Source organism: Petaurus breviceps, unplaced genomic scaffold (genome assembly GCF_028583685.1).
Source record: "Petaurus breviceps papuanus isolate PSGF00001 unplaced genomic scaffold, PetGlider_PUasm1.0 90977, whole genome shotgun sequence".
Taxonomy (NCBI): Eukaryota; Metazoa; Chordata; class Mammalia; order Diprotodontia; family Petauridae; genus Petaurus; species Petaurus breviceps.
The window spans coordinates 9,057,473-9,074,778 of NW_027187391.1; the positions used below are offsets into that span (position 1 = coordinate 9,057,473).

Below are 17,306 nucleotides of genomic sequence, written 5' to 3' on the forward strand. Positions count from 1 at the left end.
TGGATGGCTTTGGGGACTGGGTTTGAGGCAAGGCCAGTAGTCTGGGGAGGACTGCCATTCCTGGGAGTCTGGCTTACCTGCTTATTGATAACAGTTGGTCAAAGGTTGGTGCTGGTTGTTGTAGGGGTGGCAGGCCTCCTTTCTACAAGTGTTTGCTCCTCTCAGTGAAGTAACAGGCTGCAGCAGCTGTTTAGAAGTTCACTCTCCACAAGGATTGTTCTCCTTAATGATGTCTTTGGGGCCTAGGCCATGGACTATCAGTATTGGTCTAAACTTAATTTCAGTTATGTCAGGTGGTGGCAGTGGTTTGGTTTGCCTGGCACGTGCTATCTCCTGTATCTCCCTCACAGTGCCTTCCTGTTTCAGCTAAGTTGACTTTCTTGTCTCATGGGTTGGAGTTGTTTTGCATGGGAATGGCTGGCCCTTTTGTTTCATATGGTTGCCTGGCATAGACTTTCTTAAGAAGATGGTAAAATGAATAAATTCAGTATAAACTCTTTTAAAGAGAAATGTAGGGATTTGAGAGGGAAAGAATCAAATGGAAGCTTACAGAAGCACATTTTAGTGTGACAAGAAATGCCTGGGACTATGAAAATTTTTGAAATGCCATAATTAGTGACTGGCTCTGTATTGTTAATGAAATGCAAACTTTTGCTGACTCTTGAACTGCCTGTCTAATGGCAAATGAAACCCATAGTTTAAAAAAAATTTTTTTTAAAGCAATTGGGGTTAAGTAACTTGCTCAAGTTTACAGGTCAGTTATTTCTGGGTGTGGTGCTAAGTATCAGAGTCCAGATTCGATCCCAGGTCATCCTGACTCTCCTGGGGCCTGTGCTCTTACTCCCTGTGCTACCTGGCCGCCCCTAAGCAATTGGGGTTAAGTAACTTGCTCAAGGTTACACGGCCAGGTGTTTTCTGCATAGTTTAAATTTTTAATTGCACTATGCAGCATTTGGGGAAAATTTCAGATTTCTATTCAGGGTTTCTTTTTATATGTCTATTTCTACCTTTTTTGAATTGACCTAACCAAATGCTATGTCTCTATTCCTTCTCAGTTTTTTTTCTTGCCAGTGTCATACAGTGCAGAACTTCAGTATCAAACTAGACATTGTTGGAGCATTGGACTCCAACTGATCAGGGAATTGTTTAGCCCATTACTCTTCTAGCAAACTGTCCAGGTCCATTCCAGTCATTGTTGTCTGTGGAATAGTGTAATGGGAATGTAAATTTTTAAGATCTTCCCTGCCCCTAGGCTAAAGTGCACCTGGAGCCTGGGGTGGGAGGCTTGTTTTTCAGTAGATACTTCTTTTTTTTTTAATTTTTATTTTTTTAATTTATTAATTTGTTTGTTTCCTTTTAGTTTACAGGATTCAATTCCACAATTCCTTGAATTTCACATTTTGTCCCCCTCTCCCCCCCCCATGGTGGCTTATAGTCAAGTATAGGATCTGTAAATACTTTCACATTATATATTGGTCAGGTTATAAGGACGGATTGTACCAGCTGGAATGAAAAATGGTAAAGAGGACATAAAACCCAATAAGAGAACGAAAAAGATCAGGTATTTTGCTTCCACCTGGATATAAACTTAGTTCTTTCTAGTTCTTTCTCTGGATGCACATTTTTCTCTCCATCATGCGTCTTTTGGGATTGACTTATATCCCTGCATTGCCGAGAAGAGTCCAGTCTATCAAAGTTGGTCATCACACATACGTTGTGTCTGTAATTGTGTACAAATTTCTCCTGGTTCTACTCTTCTCACTCAGCATCAGTTCTTTTAAGCCTCTCCAGGTAAATATGAAGACTGCCTGCTCCTTGTTTCTTATAGCACAATAGTATTCCAAAACATGCATATACCACAACTTGTTCAGCCATTCCCCAATTGATGGGCACCCCCTTAATTTCCAGTTCTTTGCCACAACAAAAAGAGCTGCTATAAACATTTTTGTACATATGGGTCTTTCTCTCATTTCTATGATCTCTTTGGGATATAACCCTAGGAGTGGTATTGCTGGATCAAAGGGTATGAAAGTATTTATAGCCCTTTGGTCATAATTCCAGATTGCTCTCCAGAAAGGCTGGATCAGTTCACAACTCCACCAACAATGCATTAGTGTTCCAGTTTGCCCACATCCTCTCCAGCATTTGTCATTTTCCTGTTTTGTCATCTTAGCCAATCTGACTGGTGAGATGTGGTACCTCAGAGCTGTTTTGATTTGCATTTCTCTAATCAATAGTGAATTAGAGCATTTCTTCATGTGCTTATAGATAGCTTTAATTTCTTTCTCTGAAAACTGCCTCTTCATATCCTTTGACCTCAGTAGATACTTCTTGATTGGCTAGTGAGTCAATAAGGTTGTGACATTCTCTGAGCCAGGAGAAGGCTATATAAGCCCTGATGTGTAGCTTTGTTTTGGGACTCACTTTGAGAAGTGTTCTGTGATTTGATATGGATTCTGGGAAGCCGTTGTTGAGAGCCCCCCGGCCTTGAAAAACCCAGATGTTGATTTGGTATGGATGTAATGGTTGGACAGTTTGAAAATGTCTCCTTGATCTGTTTCTCTGTCTTGATAATTCTGTCTGTGTATACTGCAGTTCGGGGTGCTGACCTTTTTCCCCCTGAACTAGGTAAACGATACATATTTGACTGATTAAAGTAAGCTTGTTAACCCATTTTGAGTTGCTTTCCTTTATCAAAGCAGATCCAAGAACCTGTATTGGCAGCCACCCTGGGGACACTGGGGTGCTTGCTGCTACAAATAGCCAGTTTAGTCCAATTGCCAGATGAAAATTGGTAGTCTGGGGCGGCCAGGTAGCACAGCGAGTAAGAGCACCGGCTCCAGTGTTGAGAACACCTGGAGATCGAATCCTGGGCTCAGACACTTAGCACCCACCCAGAAACACCTGGCCGAGTAACCTTGAGCAAGTTACTTAACCCCAATTGCTTAGGGGCGGCCAGGTGGCTCAGCGAGTAAGAGCACCAGCTCCAGTGTCAGGATGACCTGGATCAAATCCGGGCTCAGATACTCAGCACCACACCCAGAAATAATAACTGGCCGTGTAACCTTGAGCAAGTTACTTAACCCCAATTGCTTAAAAAAAAAAAAAATTGGTAGTCTGGTAGGTTAATTTTTTGTCTCTGGCATTGTGTCGTTTGCCTAATTTTTATTTCAGGTTACTTGTATATAATTCTGATATTATTTATCTTTTCAACTGGAGACTTGAGGCATTTGTATTGGGCATGGAATAACATGTAACTTGTAGCTACAGTCTAATATAATTGCTGTTTCTGTCTCCTGCAGTTATTGCTGTTTTTGAATTGAGATTATTATATGTGGGTCCAGAACTTAGAAATGTTGCTTTTTTCTGTTACATATAGTGCTTCTTGTGTGGGTGAAAAATTGGATTTTATTTTTTGTATTATCTTCTGAATTCACTCAAATTATTTGAAAAGAAAAAAAGTGATGGATTTTGAATCATTTTGAGATGCACAGTTACTTGTTTTGTCATTTTATTTTTATCTATTACAGAATAAAGACAACGAAGACAAGATTGTGAATTTATGCAGATTACATCTTTTTAACCTTTGCTGCTCTTTCATTTCAGTAGGAATAATCCACTGGAAGAAATGGGTCGTTCCAACTCTAGATCACATTCTTCAAGGTCAAAGTCCAGATCTCAATCTAGTTCCAGGTCAAGGTCCAGATCACATTCTAGAAAGAAGAGATACAGGTGAATTAATAAATTTGTACCTTTTTAGTTCCCCGTTTATTGTCTTAATTCGTTGCTCTCAGATTTTTATCAATTCATAGTCATACACATACTTTGGGAGAAACAACAGTTTTCTTCAACTTGCATTTTTCATTATTTTTTAAAGTTTTACTCATTACTCCTTCATTTCTTTAATGTCTTCTCCCCCCCTTTTTGGAGGGCAGTTGGGGTTAAGTGACTTGCCCAAGATCACATGGCTAATAAGTGTGTCAAGTGTCTGAGGGCGGATTTGAACTCAGGTCCTCCTGACTCCAGGGCCGGTACTCTATTCACTGTTCCACCTAGCCACCCCTGTTCTTAAATGTCTTTCTTTTCTTAACATTAACCATATAGAAATTTAGACTTTCCTGTTTAGCAATAGTAATTTTTCTGTCCAGGTTTAACTTTCAAAAAATAGGTCTTTTTTTTTGATACAGTTTATCAGATAGCATGGGAAGGAAAAAAGTATTAAACTGACATTTCCAGTTTTGTTTTTACAAAAGATACTAATATTTGTTTTAACTTTAATTCTATATTTGTTACATTTAATGAGAAACATCCAGAATGCTAAAATGATGGGTTTTTCTTTTTCAATTTTAGTTCTAGGTCCCGTTCCAGGACATATTCACGATCTCGTAGTAGAGATCGTGTTTATTCTAGAGATTATCGTCGAGATTACAGAAATAACAGAGGAATGAGAAGGCCTTATGGGTACAGAGGAAGGGGTAGAGGGTATTATCAAGGAGGTGGTGGTAGATATCATCGAGGTGGCTATAGACCTGTCTGGAATAGAAGACACTCACGGAGCCCTAGACGGGGTCGTTCACGTTCCAGGAGTCCAAAACGAAGATCTGTGTCTTCTCAGAGATCTAGAAGCCGATCTCGCCGGTCTTACAGATCTTCCAGGTCTCCAAGGTCATCTTCATCCCGCTCATCTTCCCCATATAGCAAATCACCTGTCTCTTCAAAAAGACGAGGGTCTCTTGAAAAGCAGACCAAAAAAACTGAAGGGGCTCCCCAAGAAGACAGCCCTTTGAAAAACAAATCACAGGATGAACAGAAAGATACATTTGAACATGACCCGTCTGAACCCATTGATGACTTTAATAAATCATCAGCAGCATCTGGTGACATTTGGCCTGGTCTTTCAGCATATGACAATAGCCCAAGATCACCCCATAGCCCTTCTCCTATTGCCACACCGCCTAGTCAAAGTTCATCTTGTTCAGATGCTCCCATGCTCAGCACAGCCCACTCTGCAAAAAATACTCCTTCTCAGCATTCACATTCCATTCAGCATAGTCCTGAGAGGTCTGGATCTGGTTCCCTTGGAAATGGTTCTAGTCGCTACAGCCCCTCTCAGAATAGTCCAATTCATCATGTCCCTTCACGAAGAAGCCCTGCAAAGACAATCCCACCACCGAATGTTCCAAGGGAAGAAACTAGAATGCGTTCTTCATTTTATCCTGATGGTGGAGATCAGGAAACTGCAAAGACTGGAAAGTTTTTGAAAAGGTAAGAAAGATCTGCATTATGGATAATTCTTGTTAAAAATAGCGTTGTTCGTTTCATCTTTTAAATTGATTATAAATTTGGAAATCAGAGTTGTACATATTTTAGCTTTAGCCTGGTTATACCTTACTTTGTACTTTTTGTCATAATATACTCCCAGATTATTTTTTTAATTTTTGGAGAATGAGCTGAATCTGAGGATAAACAGATTTGTAATTCTTTTTAGATTTTTTTAATTTTCAGACCTCCTGGCATAGTTATATGTAAAAAAACTTAAGAAGGGTTAAAAAGTTGAACTGTTGATTAATTTCTGAAGAGTTTTAATATTAGCCAACAGAGATTAATTATGTAAATTTTGGGTACTTTGACCCTAAATAAGTAAAGTTGAGCTATGTAAATGTTTTTCTGGGTAAGCCTCTCTGTTAATGTAATCTGCATGCCTGCATTATAAGAAGTTTCATTTTTCCAGCTGATTCATAATCACAGTATTTTAATACAGAGCTTAAAATACCAATTGTATGTGTTTTGTTACATAGCTTTTAATTTGCAGTTTTAATTAGAAGTGTTTTAAACACTTGCTTAGGAAGCTTACTGAAAATGCACTTTTATTGGAATGCTTTTGATTTTATGTCAGGAAATTGAATAGGCATATTGTTAGCACTGTCACCACAGTTTTGTTTATTCAGCTGATATGATAATTCCTATTATGAATATGCCAGGAGTCTTTTTTTTTTCTTAGAGCAAAGTATATTTGTAAATTGGAAGCATTTTGTGATTGAAATGAAGGTTATGATAAGTAATACATATTTTTGCTATTATTTATTTACTGAACTTGTATAAAAATATTAGTATTGAAAGTAATTTGGTAAGGACTAATTAAGTGAAATAGTCCGATTCTTTTGGAAGGTGGTTTTTAAACAAAAAGTAAATTCATGCAAACACTTTATATCTATAAGGAATAGTTCTAAGTTAGCAGTTGAGAAGCTGCCTTTGTGAGTTGTAGATATAATTTCTGAAGCTTTGTAGAAATGTGTGAATTTGGCATACAGAATTATGGACTGTGGTGTTAATTAGGATGGGTTTTTTACTTTTGTTAATTTCTAGGAACTTTCGTAGTTCATTTAGCCTTTAAAAGTAGATTTGTAGAGTGCCACCTCTATATGCTTGATGCTTTGCAAAAGCAGAATGCCAAATAGAAACGTTTTTCAGTGTGGGATTCATTCCTTTTGTTGCTGATCCTGTGATGTTGGGCAACACGTTAATTATAAAAGTGAATGACAATGAATGCAACCCAGAGTTACCATCCTCTTCTTTGCTGTTTACAGGTACACAGATGAAGAGTCTAGAGTATACCTGCTTGATAGGGGTAATACCAGGGAGAAAGAGGCCCCAAAGGAGAAAGGAGCAGAAAAAGGGAGGGCAGAGGGAGAATGGGAGGATCAGGAAGCTTTAGACTATTTCAGTGATAAAGAGGCTGGAAAACGAAAGTTTAATGATTCAGAAGGGGATGACACAGAGGAGACAGAGGATTATAGACAGTTCAGGAAGTCTGTCCTGGCAGATCAGGGTAAAAATTTTGCTTCTGCATCTCACCGGAATGCTGAGGAGGAAGGAACCAAGTACAAATCTAAAGTTTCACTCAAGGGCAATAGAGAAAGTGATGGATTTAGAGAAGAGAAAAATTATAAACTTAAAGAGACTGGATATGTAGTGGAAAGGCCTAGCACTACAAAAGATAAGCACAAGGAAGACGACAAAAGTACTGAGAGAATAATGGTGAAGAAAGAAACTCAGTCACCTGAGCAGGTAAAGTCTGAAAAGCTCAAAGAACTCTTTGATTACAGTCCCCCTCTACACAAGAATCTGGAGGCGAGAGAAAAGTCTACCTTCAGAGAGGAGAGCCCACTTAGGATCAAAATGATAGCCAGTGATTCCCATCGCCCTGAAGTCAAACTCAAAATGGCACCTGTACCTCTTGATGATTCCAACAGGTAAATAAATGATCTGACAGAGGTGTTCAGTAAACCTTGTGGATATATGAGTTAATACTGAACTGTTTTTAATCTTGTTTTTTTTTTCCCTGATAATGTTTCTCTCCATGATATTCAAACCAATGGTATTTTTTCTTTTGTGTGTGTGTTTTTGTTATTGACATACTCTAGACCTGCTTCCTTGACTAAAGACAGGCTGCTTGCTAGTACACTTGTCCATTCTGTCAAGAAGGAGCAAGAATTCCGGTCCATCTTTGACCACATTAAGTTGCCACAGGCCAGCAAAAGCACTTCAGAGTCATTTATTCAGCACATTGTGTCCTTGGTTCATCATGTTAAAGGTAAGTGTAGGTTGTATAATTGTTACATAAAAATAAAAAATTACTTTAGGAGAAATGAACAGAAAGATAATCTGAACTAACTAAAGCTAACTAAACATTTAAGTCTTTGGGGAAATTTATTTTTGGTATCTTTTAAGTGCCCAGTATGTCAGACCCCTGAAGTATTTAATAAAAATGTGACTTAAATTTTAGATAAGTTAACAAGGAAAACTTATTCTTAGAAATAAACTTTATGGTAAAATGAGAAAATTTGTTTATTAACATGAAACTTTATAAAACATTTGAACCCTGCCCACTTGGGCATTTTGAAATTTAAAACTTTCATATTATAAACTTAACATTATCCATTGAATAGACAACTTGGAGATTATTTTTATCTCATTTATTTCAGTGGTACTGTTGGTATATACCAGAGCTAATTAGAATTAAGTTTTATTCTTCGCATTACTTGCCTGTAATATATGCATACATTACTGCATATCTTTACTATGTCTGATTATGTAGTTCTCAAGGGTTTGTAAGTTTGGCAGTATTTTTTGTTCATATTTCTGAAATAAGTATTTTGAAAGTTCTAGGTAAATGTAGATTATTATTGTACAATGTTGTGCTATTGTCTTGTACAGTACTCTTGTACCAGGGAGACAATACTGTAATTAAATAATTTAATCAATTCTACTTCCCAGTTTTGAATAATTCATTTGAAACCAAGTGAAATGCTGGGTTATAACTACCTCATCTCTTGTTTTTATACTGCTTAATTTTTATGGTGGTAGCTTTTATGAAATAGTGAATAAACCAAAAAGCAATCATATGTGTATTGTCATAGTACTTAAGAAGAGGAAAGTCTAATCCAAATCATTTTAAAAGGATATAAACTAAAAGGAGATTAGGCAGTTGTTAAGTCAGTTTTTATATGTAACAAACATTCATAAGATTCTAAATATTTTGGAGTTCCTATGTTTTCATCAATATGTAATGTTAGTTTCAAAGGTTTTAAAGCTGTTCAGAAGTTTTGGGGCATTACTTTTTAGGCAGCTGCATCAGTTGTAGGCAGCTTAACTGAAATGTTTTTTTCCCCCCAGAATACTTCCTAGCTGGTTTGTATTGAAACCAAACCTATTTTTTCTTTTTCTGAAGAATCTTTTGACTTTGCTAACTCTACTAGCCTAAATTTGCCATCCACAGTTTATGTGCCAATATTAAAATTTCATCTGGTGGATAGACTACTGAATTCTCTTGAAATGTAGTTATATCACTAATAACTAACCAAAGGCAAAACATTTTAGCCTTTGGCAGTATAACCAGGTTTGAGAATCAGTTTGTGGCCAAATTATCGATGTTATGTCAAACATTAGAATTAATGGTTTCTTTTTTCCCCCTTCCTTTTTTCTCCTTTTTTGACTTTTCTCGATACTTCACGAATAATACTGAATTTTGAGATCAGATTTTAGTAAATTTTCTCCTTTTTCATTTTATTTTTCCTTTTTTTTTTAACTGTAGTTATGTTTCATTATTGGTATTGTGCAACCGATCTGAACAGCTCTTTCTTCATACAGAGCTGAAAATGCCCAGTGATGTTTTCTTTTTCATTGTAACTAGGTCCTGGAATATGTTTTGAAATGGCAAAATCCATGTTTCAAAGTAAAATAGCTGTTGAAAGATACAGATGCAAAAACAGGCAAAGTTGAATCTTCTGTCTTCCTGGCAAAAATGGCATAAAAACTGAGTTGCTAGCTCATATTCCTGGGTTTCATGGAATTATGATTGAGGCACTACCCTTGTAGTGGCCGTTTCAAGTTTTAATGATTGGTTATGAGACATGTGCTGGATATTGGGCGGTAAGTTGACACAGATGTATGTTGACCTGTAAAGCAGATAGCTTGCTTCATATGTAACATTTCATAGTTCATGACTTTTTGCGTCTTTCTAGTTTACATTTAAAACACATTTGTTGAGCTGGTCTTAAAAACAAAAAAGGAAATTGCTGTTACTGATTTTTAAAAATTATTTAAAGAAAAGCAAGGAAAAATCAGTTATCAAATATGCTGTCAGGTTTGCCAAGATGCCAGATGTTGCTTTTTTAAAAAATAAATATCAATAAAAGGGTGTTTTTTCCTACCTCTTAGAACTGGCAGTGTAAAGACATTTTCTACACATAATAATTTGTCATAATTCTTAATGCAGAAATTAAAGTTTGTTTTTATTAAATCATTTGTAGACATTTCAATATTGCACTAATTTGGGATATTCTTTTTGTTTCTTCCAATTAATGACTTGAAACTACATGTGGGCAAGGTATAGAGATGCCCATAGACTACTGTTCTTTTATTTCTTCTATTTAAGGAAAGAGTACATCAGTGAAATGGGAAAAGAGATTCTTGACTTAATTTACAATTTTTGTGTTTGGCTATAGGGAGTATTGATAGGGCATACTTTTGAGGTAGCTTCCAGTGGTTGTGCTCTGTTACTACCATTACTACAGATTGAGGTACAAGAATTAAGGGAATAGGGAGGGAATTCTTTGTAATACTTGTATTTCTCCTGCTTAGGTTTCTTGAGTATTTTATTTACTTTTTCACTTGCTACATCCCCTTCTGTCAGGAATGGAAATGCCTGTGAATGTAAAAATAACTAACCAAATAGTATTTCTCCTAACCAACAGAGCAATACTTCAAATCACCTGCAATGACCCTAAATGAAAGGTTCACCTCATATCAGAAGGCTACCGAAGAACATTGCACCCGGCAAAAAAGCCCAGAAATACACAGGTATGTGGTATTGTATTATAAGCATTACACAAATATAATGACTTCCTTTGGAAAGTATGAGTTTAGAAAATTATGACGTGTGTGTTGGTTTTGGAACCATTCCTGTACTTTTCAAGTTTTACAGCTTTGGTTTAAGATATGTAAAAAGTCCATTTTATTCTATAAAGACTTAGATTTGTATGTGAAATTTACCAGAATTTCTCTTGGAACATTTAAGGAAGGCAAATTTCTAGCAGTCTGGTTTTGATTGAGAGTAGAACATGGAGTGCTAAATATTGTTCTTTCCTGTAATGGTATCTCATTTTGATATTTTTTATATCTTGCTTTTTTCTTTCTTTCTTTTTTTTTTTTTTTGGAGGGCAATTGGGGTTAAGTGACTTGCCCAAGGTTACACGGCTAGTTTTTGTGTTAAGTGTCTGAAGTCGGATTTGAACTCAGGTCCTCCTGATTCCAGAGCCAGTACTCTATTCACTGTGCCACCTAGCCACCCCCTTAACAATCTTAATAGTATTTTTTTCCAATTACATGTAAAGATAGTTTTTAACATTTGTTTTTGTAAGATTTTGAGTTCCATCTTCCTCACTTTTTGCATAGTAATTCAAATTATATTAAATGTGTTACTGAAAGACATTATGAAACAAGATATAAAAATCTCAGGTGCATATTGGAACTCTGTTATTAGACTTCATCTTATAAGTTAGATAACTTTTGTAGAACTCTATATATTCTGTAGATAAGACTGGAAATAGCCAAGAGTTCTTAGTTAAAGAAACTTACTTAGAATTATTTGTAAATAATATCTTAAAGAAATTGTCATTTTAATTCTCCATTGAACACTTGTTTGAAGAACAGCTGATTATAAATGGAAAGGGTAGGGATTTATTATTTAAGAAGTAGTGAAAATGACAATTGGTAGCTTTATGGCAAAGGAATAGACAAATATTTTTAAAAGGATAAGTTACCGGTAAAAAGTCACAATATTTTGAGGACAAAGAGGTAAATGGCTAGACATTCCCCTGGTTTCTGGATTACTGTTACAACAGCAGTTGATGTTTATAATGATAACACCAAATATTAAGATCTTAAGTTATACTGAGAATATGCTGTTTGTGGAGGCAAGGCCATGTGAAATTTTCTTTTTAAATAAACTTTCCATTGAAATTTTTTAAGGTTTTGTGCTTAAAGGAACAGGGTTCAGTTGTCTAGAAAGTTTGCTCCTGTGGAATGCTTCATTACATAGTAGTGTTAGATAAGGACTATTATAATATATTAGATCAATTTATTGCAGCTGTGCTAATTTGATTACTTTAATAAGTCATTTTGCTGGTTTAAAAAAATCCTACATTTTAGGCATTATGTAACCACAATGATAACAAATACACTTAATTTTAATTTATATTAAGGAGAATTGACATCTCTCCAAGTGCCCTGAGGAAGCATACCCGCTTATCAGGAGAAGAGAGAGTTTTTAAAGAAGAAAATCAAAAGGTATGGTCATGAAGACTATTTTATGTTAATTTAGTGTCTTGATAATCTTGTATTTAAGTTTCATATCAATGGCAAGCAAGATATATTAGTCATAGATATTTCTTCCTGTTTATAATTTTGAGGAACGTCTGGTAAATGTATAGCTATTTATGAAGAACGTAAAAAGATACAGCTTTAACCTTAAAATAACAATCTGACTTAGACATATTGAATTAACAGGTATACTTTTTTGTAAATGAGTTAGTTTTTTTTTTTGGAGGGGGGAAGGCAGGGTAAAGTGACTTGCCCAAGGTCATACGGCTAGTAAGTGTTAAGTGTCTGAGGTGGCATTCGAACTCGGGTCCTCCTGATTCCAGGACCAGTGCTCTATTCACTGTGCCACCTACCTGCCCCAAAATGAGTTAGTTTTAAGGAGGAAGATATATATGTTTATAAGGCATGTTTCTATGTTTACAAAGGCAGTTAAAACTTAGAATATAAAGGGAAAAAAGGGTGAAGATTAATAATTAGATTGTGATGGTAATTAGTACTTAGATCTTTTTTGGTCTGGATTTGTTTTAATTGGTGTAGATTTAATGCCCAGTGAGGAAACTTCCCTTTATCAAAATGGATTGCCACCTGTGCTGCAGTTTATAATTTGAGGATTGCAAGGGCACTGAGACCCTAAGGGACTTGTTCAGGAATTCGTAAGCCAGTCTGTGGGAAATGTGAGGCTTAACCCAGGTCTTCATCTTATTATGGCTATTTATCACTGTGCCACACTGACTGATGAAAGAGGCAGAAGCAGTAGAATTATGCTTTAATGTTCAAGCAACTGGCTTAGTCTTATATGTAAAAATGTCCAGCCAAAGAAAACAAAAAGCATATTCCTTTCTTATTGGGTGGCTAGTATAGCCTTTTGTGGATTGTCTAAGAACCTAACCACCATTTTTAATGCTATTCTTATATGAGAGTCTGTTCCCTTTTTGAGGTTAACAAAAAATCTGCATGTTGGAAAAATAAGTCCTAACCTGTAAATTTATGAGAACTGTAGCAGAAACCCAAGTGGCAAAATAAAAGATAATTTTTACCTTCCCTGCTTATATGAACCCATTTTCATGTTACTTCAGTGCCAGATTTTGTTTTGAAGAGTAGAATGGTAGAAATGTGGCACAGGGTTGAGCTAACCTGAAATGCATTTCTTCCTTTTCAGGACATAAATTTTCATGCTCTAAGTCACTTAATAGAGCATAACATTAATAATATCCACTAAAGACCTACAATCCTGGCCTGCCCATGCTCTATAAGATACCCTGGATTCTTGGAAGTCTTTGCCAACATTGACATTTCTGACAGGCACTACTAAGACGAAAAAGACATTGTTAGTTTGGGCCTAATGATGCTGTGATCTGAGGACCAGCCTCATAAATTTGGCCACAAGGTGACACTGTTTTGGCTGGAAAAAATTCTCTAAAATCATCACTAGTTTGTTTGGGAGTTGTAGTTTGTGTTGCTAGCAGGGGAAACACCATATTGATGAAATCACAAATCCTTGAAGGACTGAAGACAGTAACCTCTTGTTAACGGATTTCAAGTATCTACAATAGACTTATTGGGTTGAGAAGTTACTAAATTTGACCACTTTTGTGTGTGGGTTGGGAACATGTGGCACAATAATAATGGGTCATTGCTGTATTTTGACATTTTGGGGTAACTTATTTTCCTTTGGTAGTTTGTTATAGATGTTGGAAGTTAGTGGTAATCATAATGAGTTTTGTGTACCTATGTGTGTAGATGTGTGACTGACTCATGATTGATTTATACATATGTGGGAAGGTAAGGATGTAAAAATCCATTTGATCAGATAGGTAGAGGTATTCCCCTCATTCTGTTCATTGTGTTTTGAAGTTCTTAAGGATAACATGAACTGAAAAAGTTTGGGGGAAACATTAGTATTGTGAGGTCAAGGACTATGTCTAATTCTTTTTTGTATCTTCCACAGCACCTAGCACAGTGTCTTGAACGTAGTAGGCAGTCAATAAATGTTTGTTGATTGAATGAATGAATGGATCATTTAAGATCCTGTGCTGGAAACTTAAAAGCAGTGATTGATATTCAGACTGTGATACTCAAGCTTCATTTAGCTCTTTCAGTCAGGTACAACCTATCTTTTCTGTAGTTAGAATATTATTTTATACACCCTCTTAACTCGATGTACCGTAGCTTTGTGACTTTTTTGTTTAATAGCAAAGGCAAAAGTGGCTCCAGAGTCATCTAACTGTGAGTACCACTGCTTTAAAGATTAAAAACCATGATGCCGCAGGTCATAAGAAGCAGCCGGAAAACATTGCATTGACACCTCTCTCTCTTTACCTCCCCTCTTTTCTTTCTTTCACGGTCGGGTCTTAATTTTAGCTTTGGCTCTTTGTATGGGTATGAAAAAATTAAAAGTAAGGTTTACTGCTCTTTTTTCCTCCATTATTCTAGGAGCAAATAGAAATATATATACATTTTAGTGTCTTGGAGTGTTTTATATTTTTAGTAAATAGGTTTGCATCTTAGTGATTATATCATTCTACATCCATTCCCCCAAACCCTCATGCATCCCTTCATCTCCCCAAATGCCTAGCAGTTAAAAAAAAATTAATGGAATTGATTGCAATGTATGAAACTTCTTTAAATTAATACCTTTTGCAACACCTGAATTGAAAGATAGATGGTAGAATATGGTCTAGGTTACTGAGTTCAGGAATTGGGGATTAACATATTTTTGACTCTGAGTCGCTTATTGCCTCTCCTGTGTTGTAGTCAGTTTAATTGTTCACTTGCAAATTAACAGAAAGTGACTCTTCTGTCACTGTAACTCTTGAGGTTTGGTCAAGTTATGTTTAGTGTAAATAAGCCCAAGCTGCTGAGAACTCTTCTGGTATTTATATGGCCATGAAGTTCACAAAAGAAGGCAACTGTTCTATGGCCACAGATTATACTTTTAATATTAGCTACTCAAAAATACATTGGTGGAACAAGTGGCACTCAGTGATATAGTGTGTACAAATCTTTGTTGTTACAATTAAAAATAATTCTACACAGTATGCAACTGACAGCAAGGAATTGTATAAGGGACAAGATTTTATTTTTGAAAAGCTTGTAATATTCACTGGAAAATTAATTTTTAGAATATGCCCCTCCTCCATCCATGCTGCTATTTTCCCTTAAATTTTTAGGAAAATATCTCCTTAAGTACATATTTATTTTTAAAAAATTATAGTATAGAGTATATAGTATGTAGTGTGTATTATAACATTCTTTCTGCCATTAAAATTCCAGGTTAGACACAGATAGGTTGGCTGTATTTTTCACTTTTTTAAATGTATATATATATTGTAAATGCTTTATTCCACATTTTTTCCTTTCATAGGGAGATAAAAAATTAAGGTGTGATTCTGCTGATCTTCGACATGACATTGATCGTCGTAGAAAAGAAAGAAGTAAAGAACGGGGGGATTCCAAGGGCTCCAGGGAATCCAGTGGATCCAGAAAGCAAGAAAAAACTCCTAAAGATTACAAAGAATACAAATCTTACAAAGATGACAGGTAATTGTTAAAATGATCTAAGTAGGTTTTAGCTTCTAATTAGCCTTTTGTAATTGTCAGCTTAATTGCTTTCAATTTTCACTGTGTAATCGAATGTTTAAATTTAAACAATTAAAATTATTTGTTTTACAGCAAAAATGTATTTGTCTTTTACACGGCTTATGGTGGATGAGGACAAAAACTTTGGAATAGCAAGCTAACACTGAAAAAAAAAAATGACAAATTAATGTGTCCTATTATCCAGGCTACATCAGGAGGTTGGACTTCAATGCAGTGCATTTCTAGAAACAGTTTGTGTAAGAACTTTGGTTCGTTATGCTTGATTCCGCACTTTTTCAACTCATAACACCCAGAGTACAAGAATTTTAAAATTATGGCCAGAGGTTTTTAACATGGGTGAGATGGGGGGAGGAAGTACTAATTTTTAAGAAGTATCAATGTGCATTAGTCTTTCTTAGTAATATTTCCATGGATACTGTGTAGCAGTGGTAAGAGTTACTGCAGGTATGAACCTTTTGGGTGTTTTGTTAGGATCACGTAGATGTGATTTCCATTAGTGCCAAACGTTATTACATACGTATACACACATATACACATATGCATATATTTATATGTTAACTAGCTTGTAAAATTAAAGTATTGTTTAGATTTTTTATTATTCATTGGATCAATGTGAATTTTATCTGTACATCCTTATTTGACTGGTCTCTGTAGTATTATACATTTTTTACTTCTACATTGTGCTACATAGGGACCATACCTTAGCAGCTGTTGGGCATGAGTATGTAGATATTTCAATTATGTTGAATTAGGTAGCTACTTTGAAACTTTGCCTATGAGGCATTCTTTCCTTATCCTGCTCTTGATTTCCTTTCCTAAAGAAAAGTAAAAGAAACAAGCTAACATTTGAAATTTTAAAATACAGAAACTTGTTCTTATACTTTGCTGCCTTTTGACTGGCTGGCTACAGTATGTTTTTTTTTTTTCCACTAACAATAAAATCAAAATGTGGAAGGAGAATGGAAATTGAAAATGTATCCCAAGTTTAACATGCAATTATTTCACTTTTACATTACTTTTAAAAGGCCAGAGCTTAAAAAAAAAAAAACCCAAAGTTCTATAGTTTTAAGATTCTACTGATTGTTCATCATTTAAAAAATAGCACACAGTATTTCTTTCTATTTTTACAGTAAACATAAAAGCAGAGAGCAAGACCGTTCTCGATCTTCGTCCTCTTCATCATCATCTTCCTCAGCAAGCTCTAGAGAAGAAAAAGAAAGTAAGAAGGAAAGAGAAGAAGAGTTTAAAACCCACCATGAACCAAAAGAATATTCAGGCTTTACAGGAGTCAGCAGACCCAGAGGAACTTTTGTAAGTTCTGAAATTCTCTGGTGCTCTCAGGGAATTGTATTACACATAGAGTGCTTATCCTTCAGGAAAGTAATGAATCTGATCAATAATGGTAGATATAATTGTTTATTGTTAATTCCATTGTTCAGGAGAAAACCTGGCATTGGAAATGCTGCTGTCAGTAGTATTTCTTTGGTAAATGACAAAGTAATTATAACATGTTTAGAGGCAGAGTGGAGAAAATGGTGGACTTGGAATCAGGGAGGTCTGGATCAAAGCCCATCTCTGACACATAACTGTGACCTTAGGCATGTCACTTAACTCCTGAGCCTTAGGGAATTCTTAAGACTGTTAAGTTAGACTGGTTGGTATCTGGGTCCCTGGAGGGCGTTTCTACATTGATAAAACCACAGGTCCTTGGTTTAATGATGTATATAAACTGGTCAGTTTTCCCTGGCTCTGGAAGTGATTGTGACTATCATACACATCTCCAAAGAAAGAGAGTTTATATTTTGAAGGAGCAGGGGCAGTTA

At 35.8% G+C, this 17,306-nt stretch overlaps 1 protein-coding gene across 10 annotated transcripts in view; it reads left to right on the plus strand.

The window, feature by feature from the left end:
- BCLAF1 (BCL2 associated transcription factor 1) overlaps positions 1 to 17,306 on the plus strand; it is a 39,463-nt gene that overhangs the window by 15,644 nt on the left and 6,513 nt on the right. For 5 of the 10 annotated variants that reach the window (XM_069077290.1, XM_069077292.1, XM_069077293.1 and 2 more), the window contains exons 3-10: positions 3,607 to 3,732; positions 4,351 to 5,265; positions 6,588 to 7,253; positions 7,425 to 7,594; positions 10,257 to 10,362; positions 11,766 to 11,850; positions 15,248 to 15,423; positions 16,614 to 16,794. In XM_069077290.1, the coding sequence (XP_068933391.1) occupies positions 3,629 to 3,732; positions 4,351 to 5,265; positions 6,588 to 7,253; positions 7,425 to 7,594; positions 10,257 to 10,362; positions 11,766 to 11,850; positions 15,248 to 15,423; positions 16,614 to 16,794 (2,403 nt within the window). In that variant the 5' untranslated portion in view covers positions 3,607 to 3,628. Of the gene's footprint in view, positions 1 to 3,606; positions 3,733 to 4,350; positions 5,266 to 6,587; positions 7,254 to 7,424; positions 7,595 to 10,256; positions 10,363 to 11,765; positions 11,851 to 15,247; positions 15,424 to 15,555; positions 15,720 to 16,613; positions 16,795 to 17,306 lie in introns of those variants that run through there. The other 5 variants (XM_069077291.1, XM_069077296.1, XM_069077297.1 and 2 more) reach the window with 3 other exon arrangements.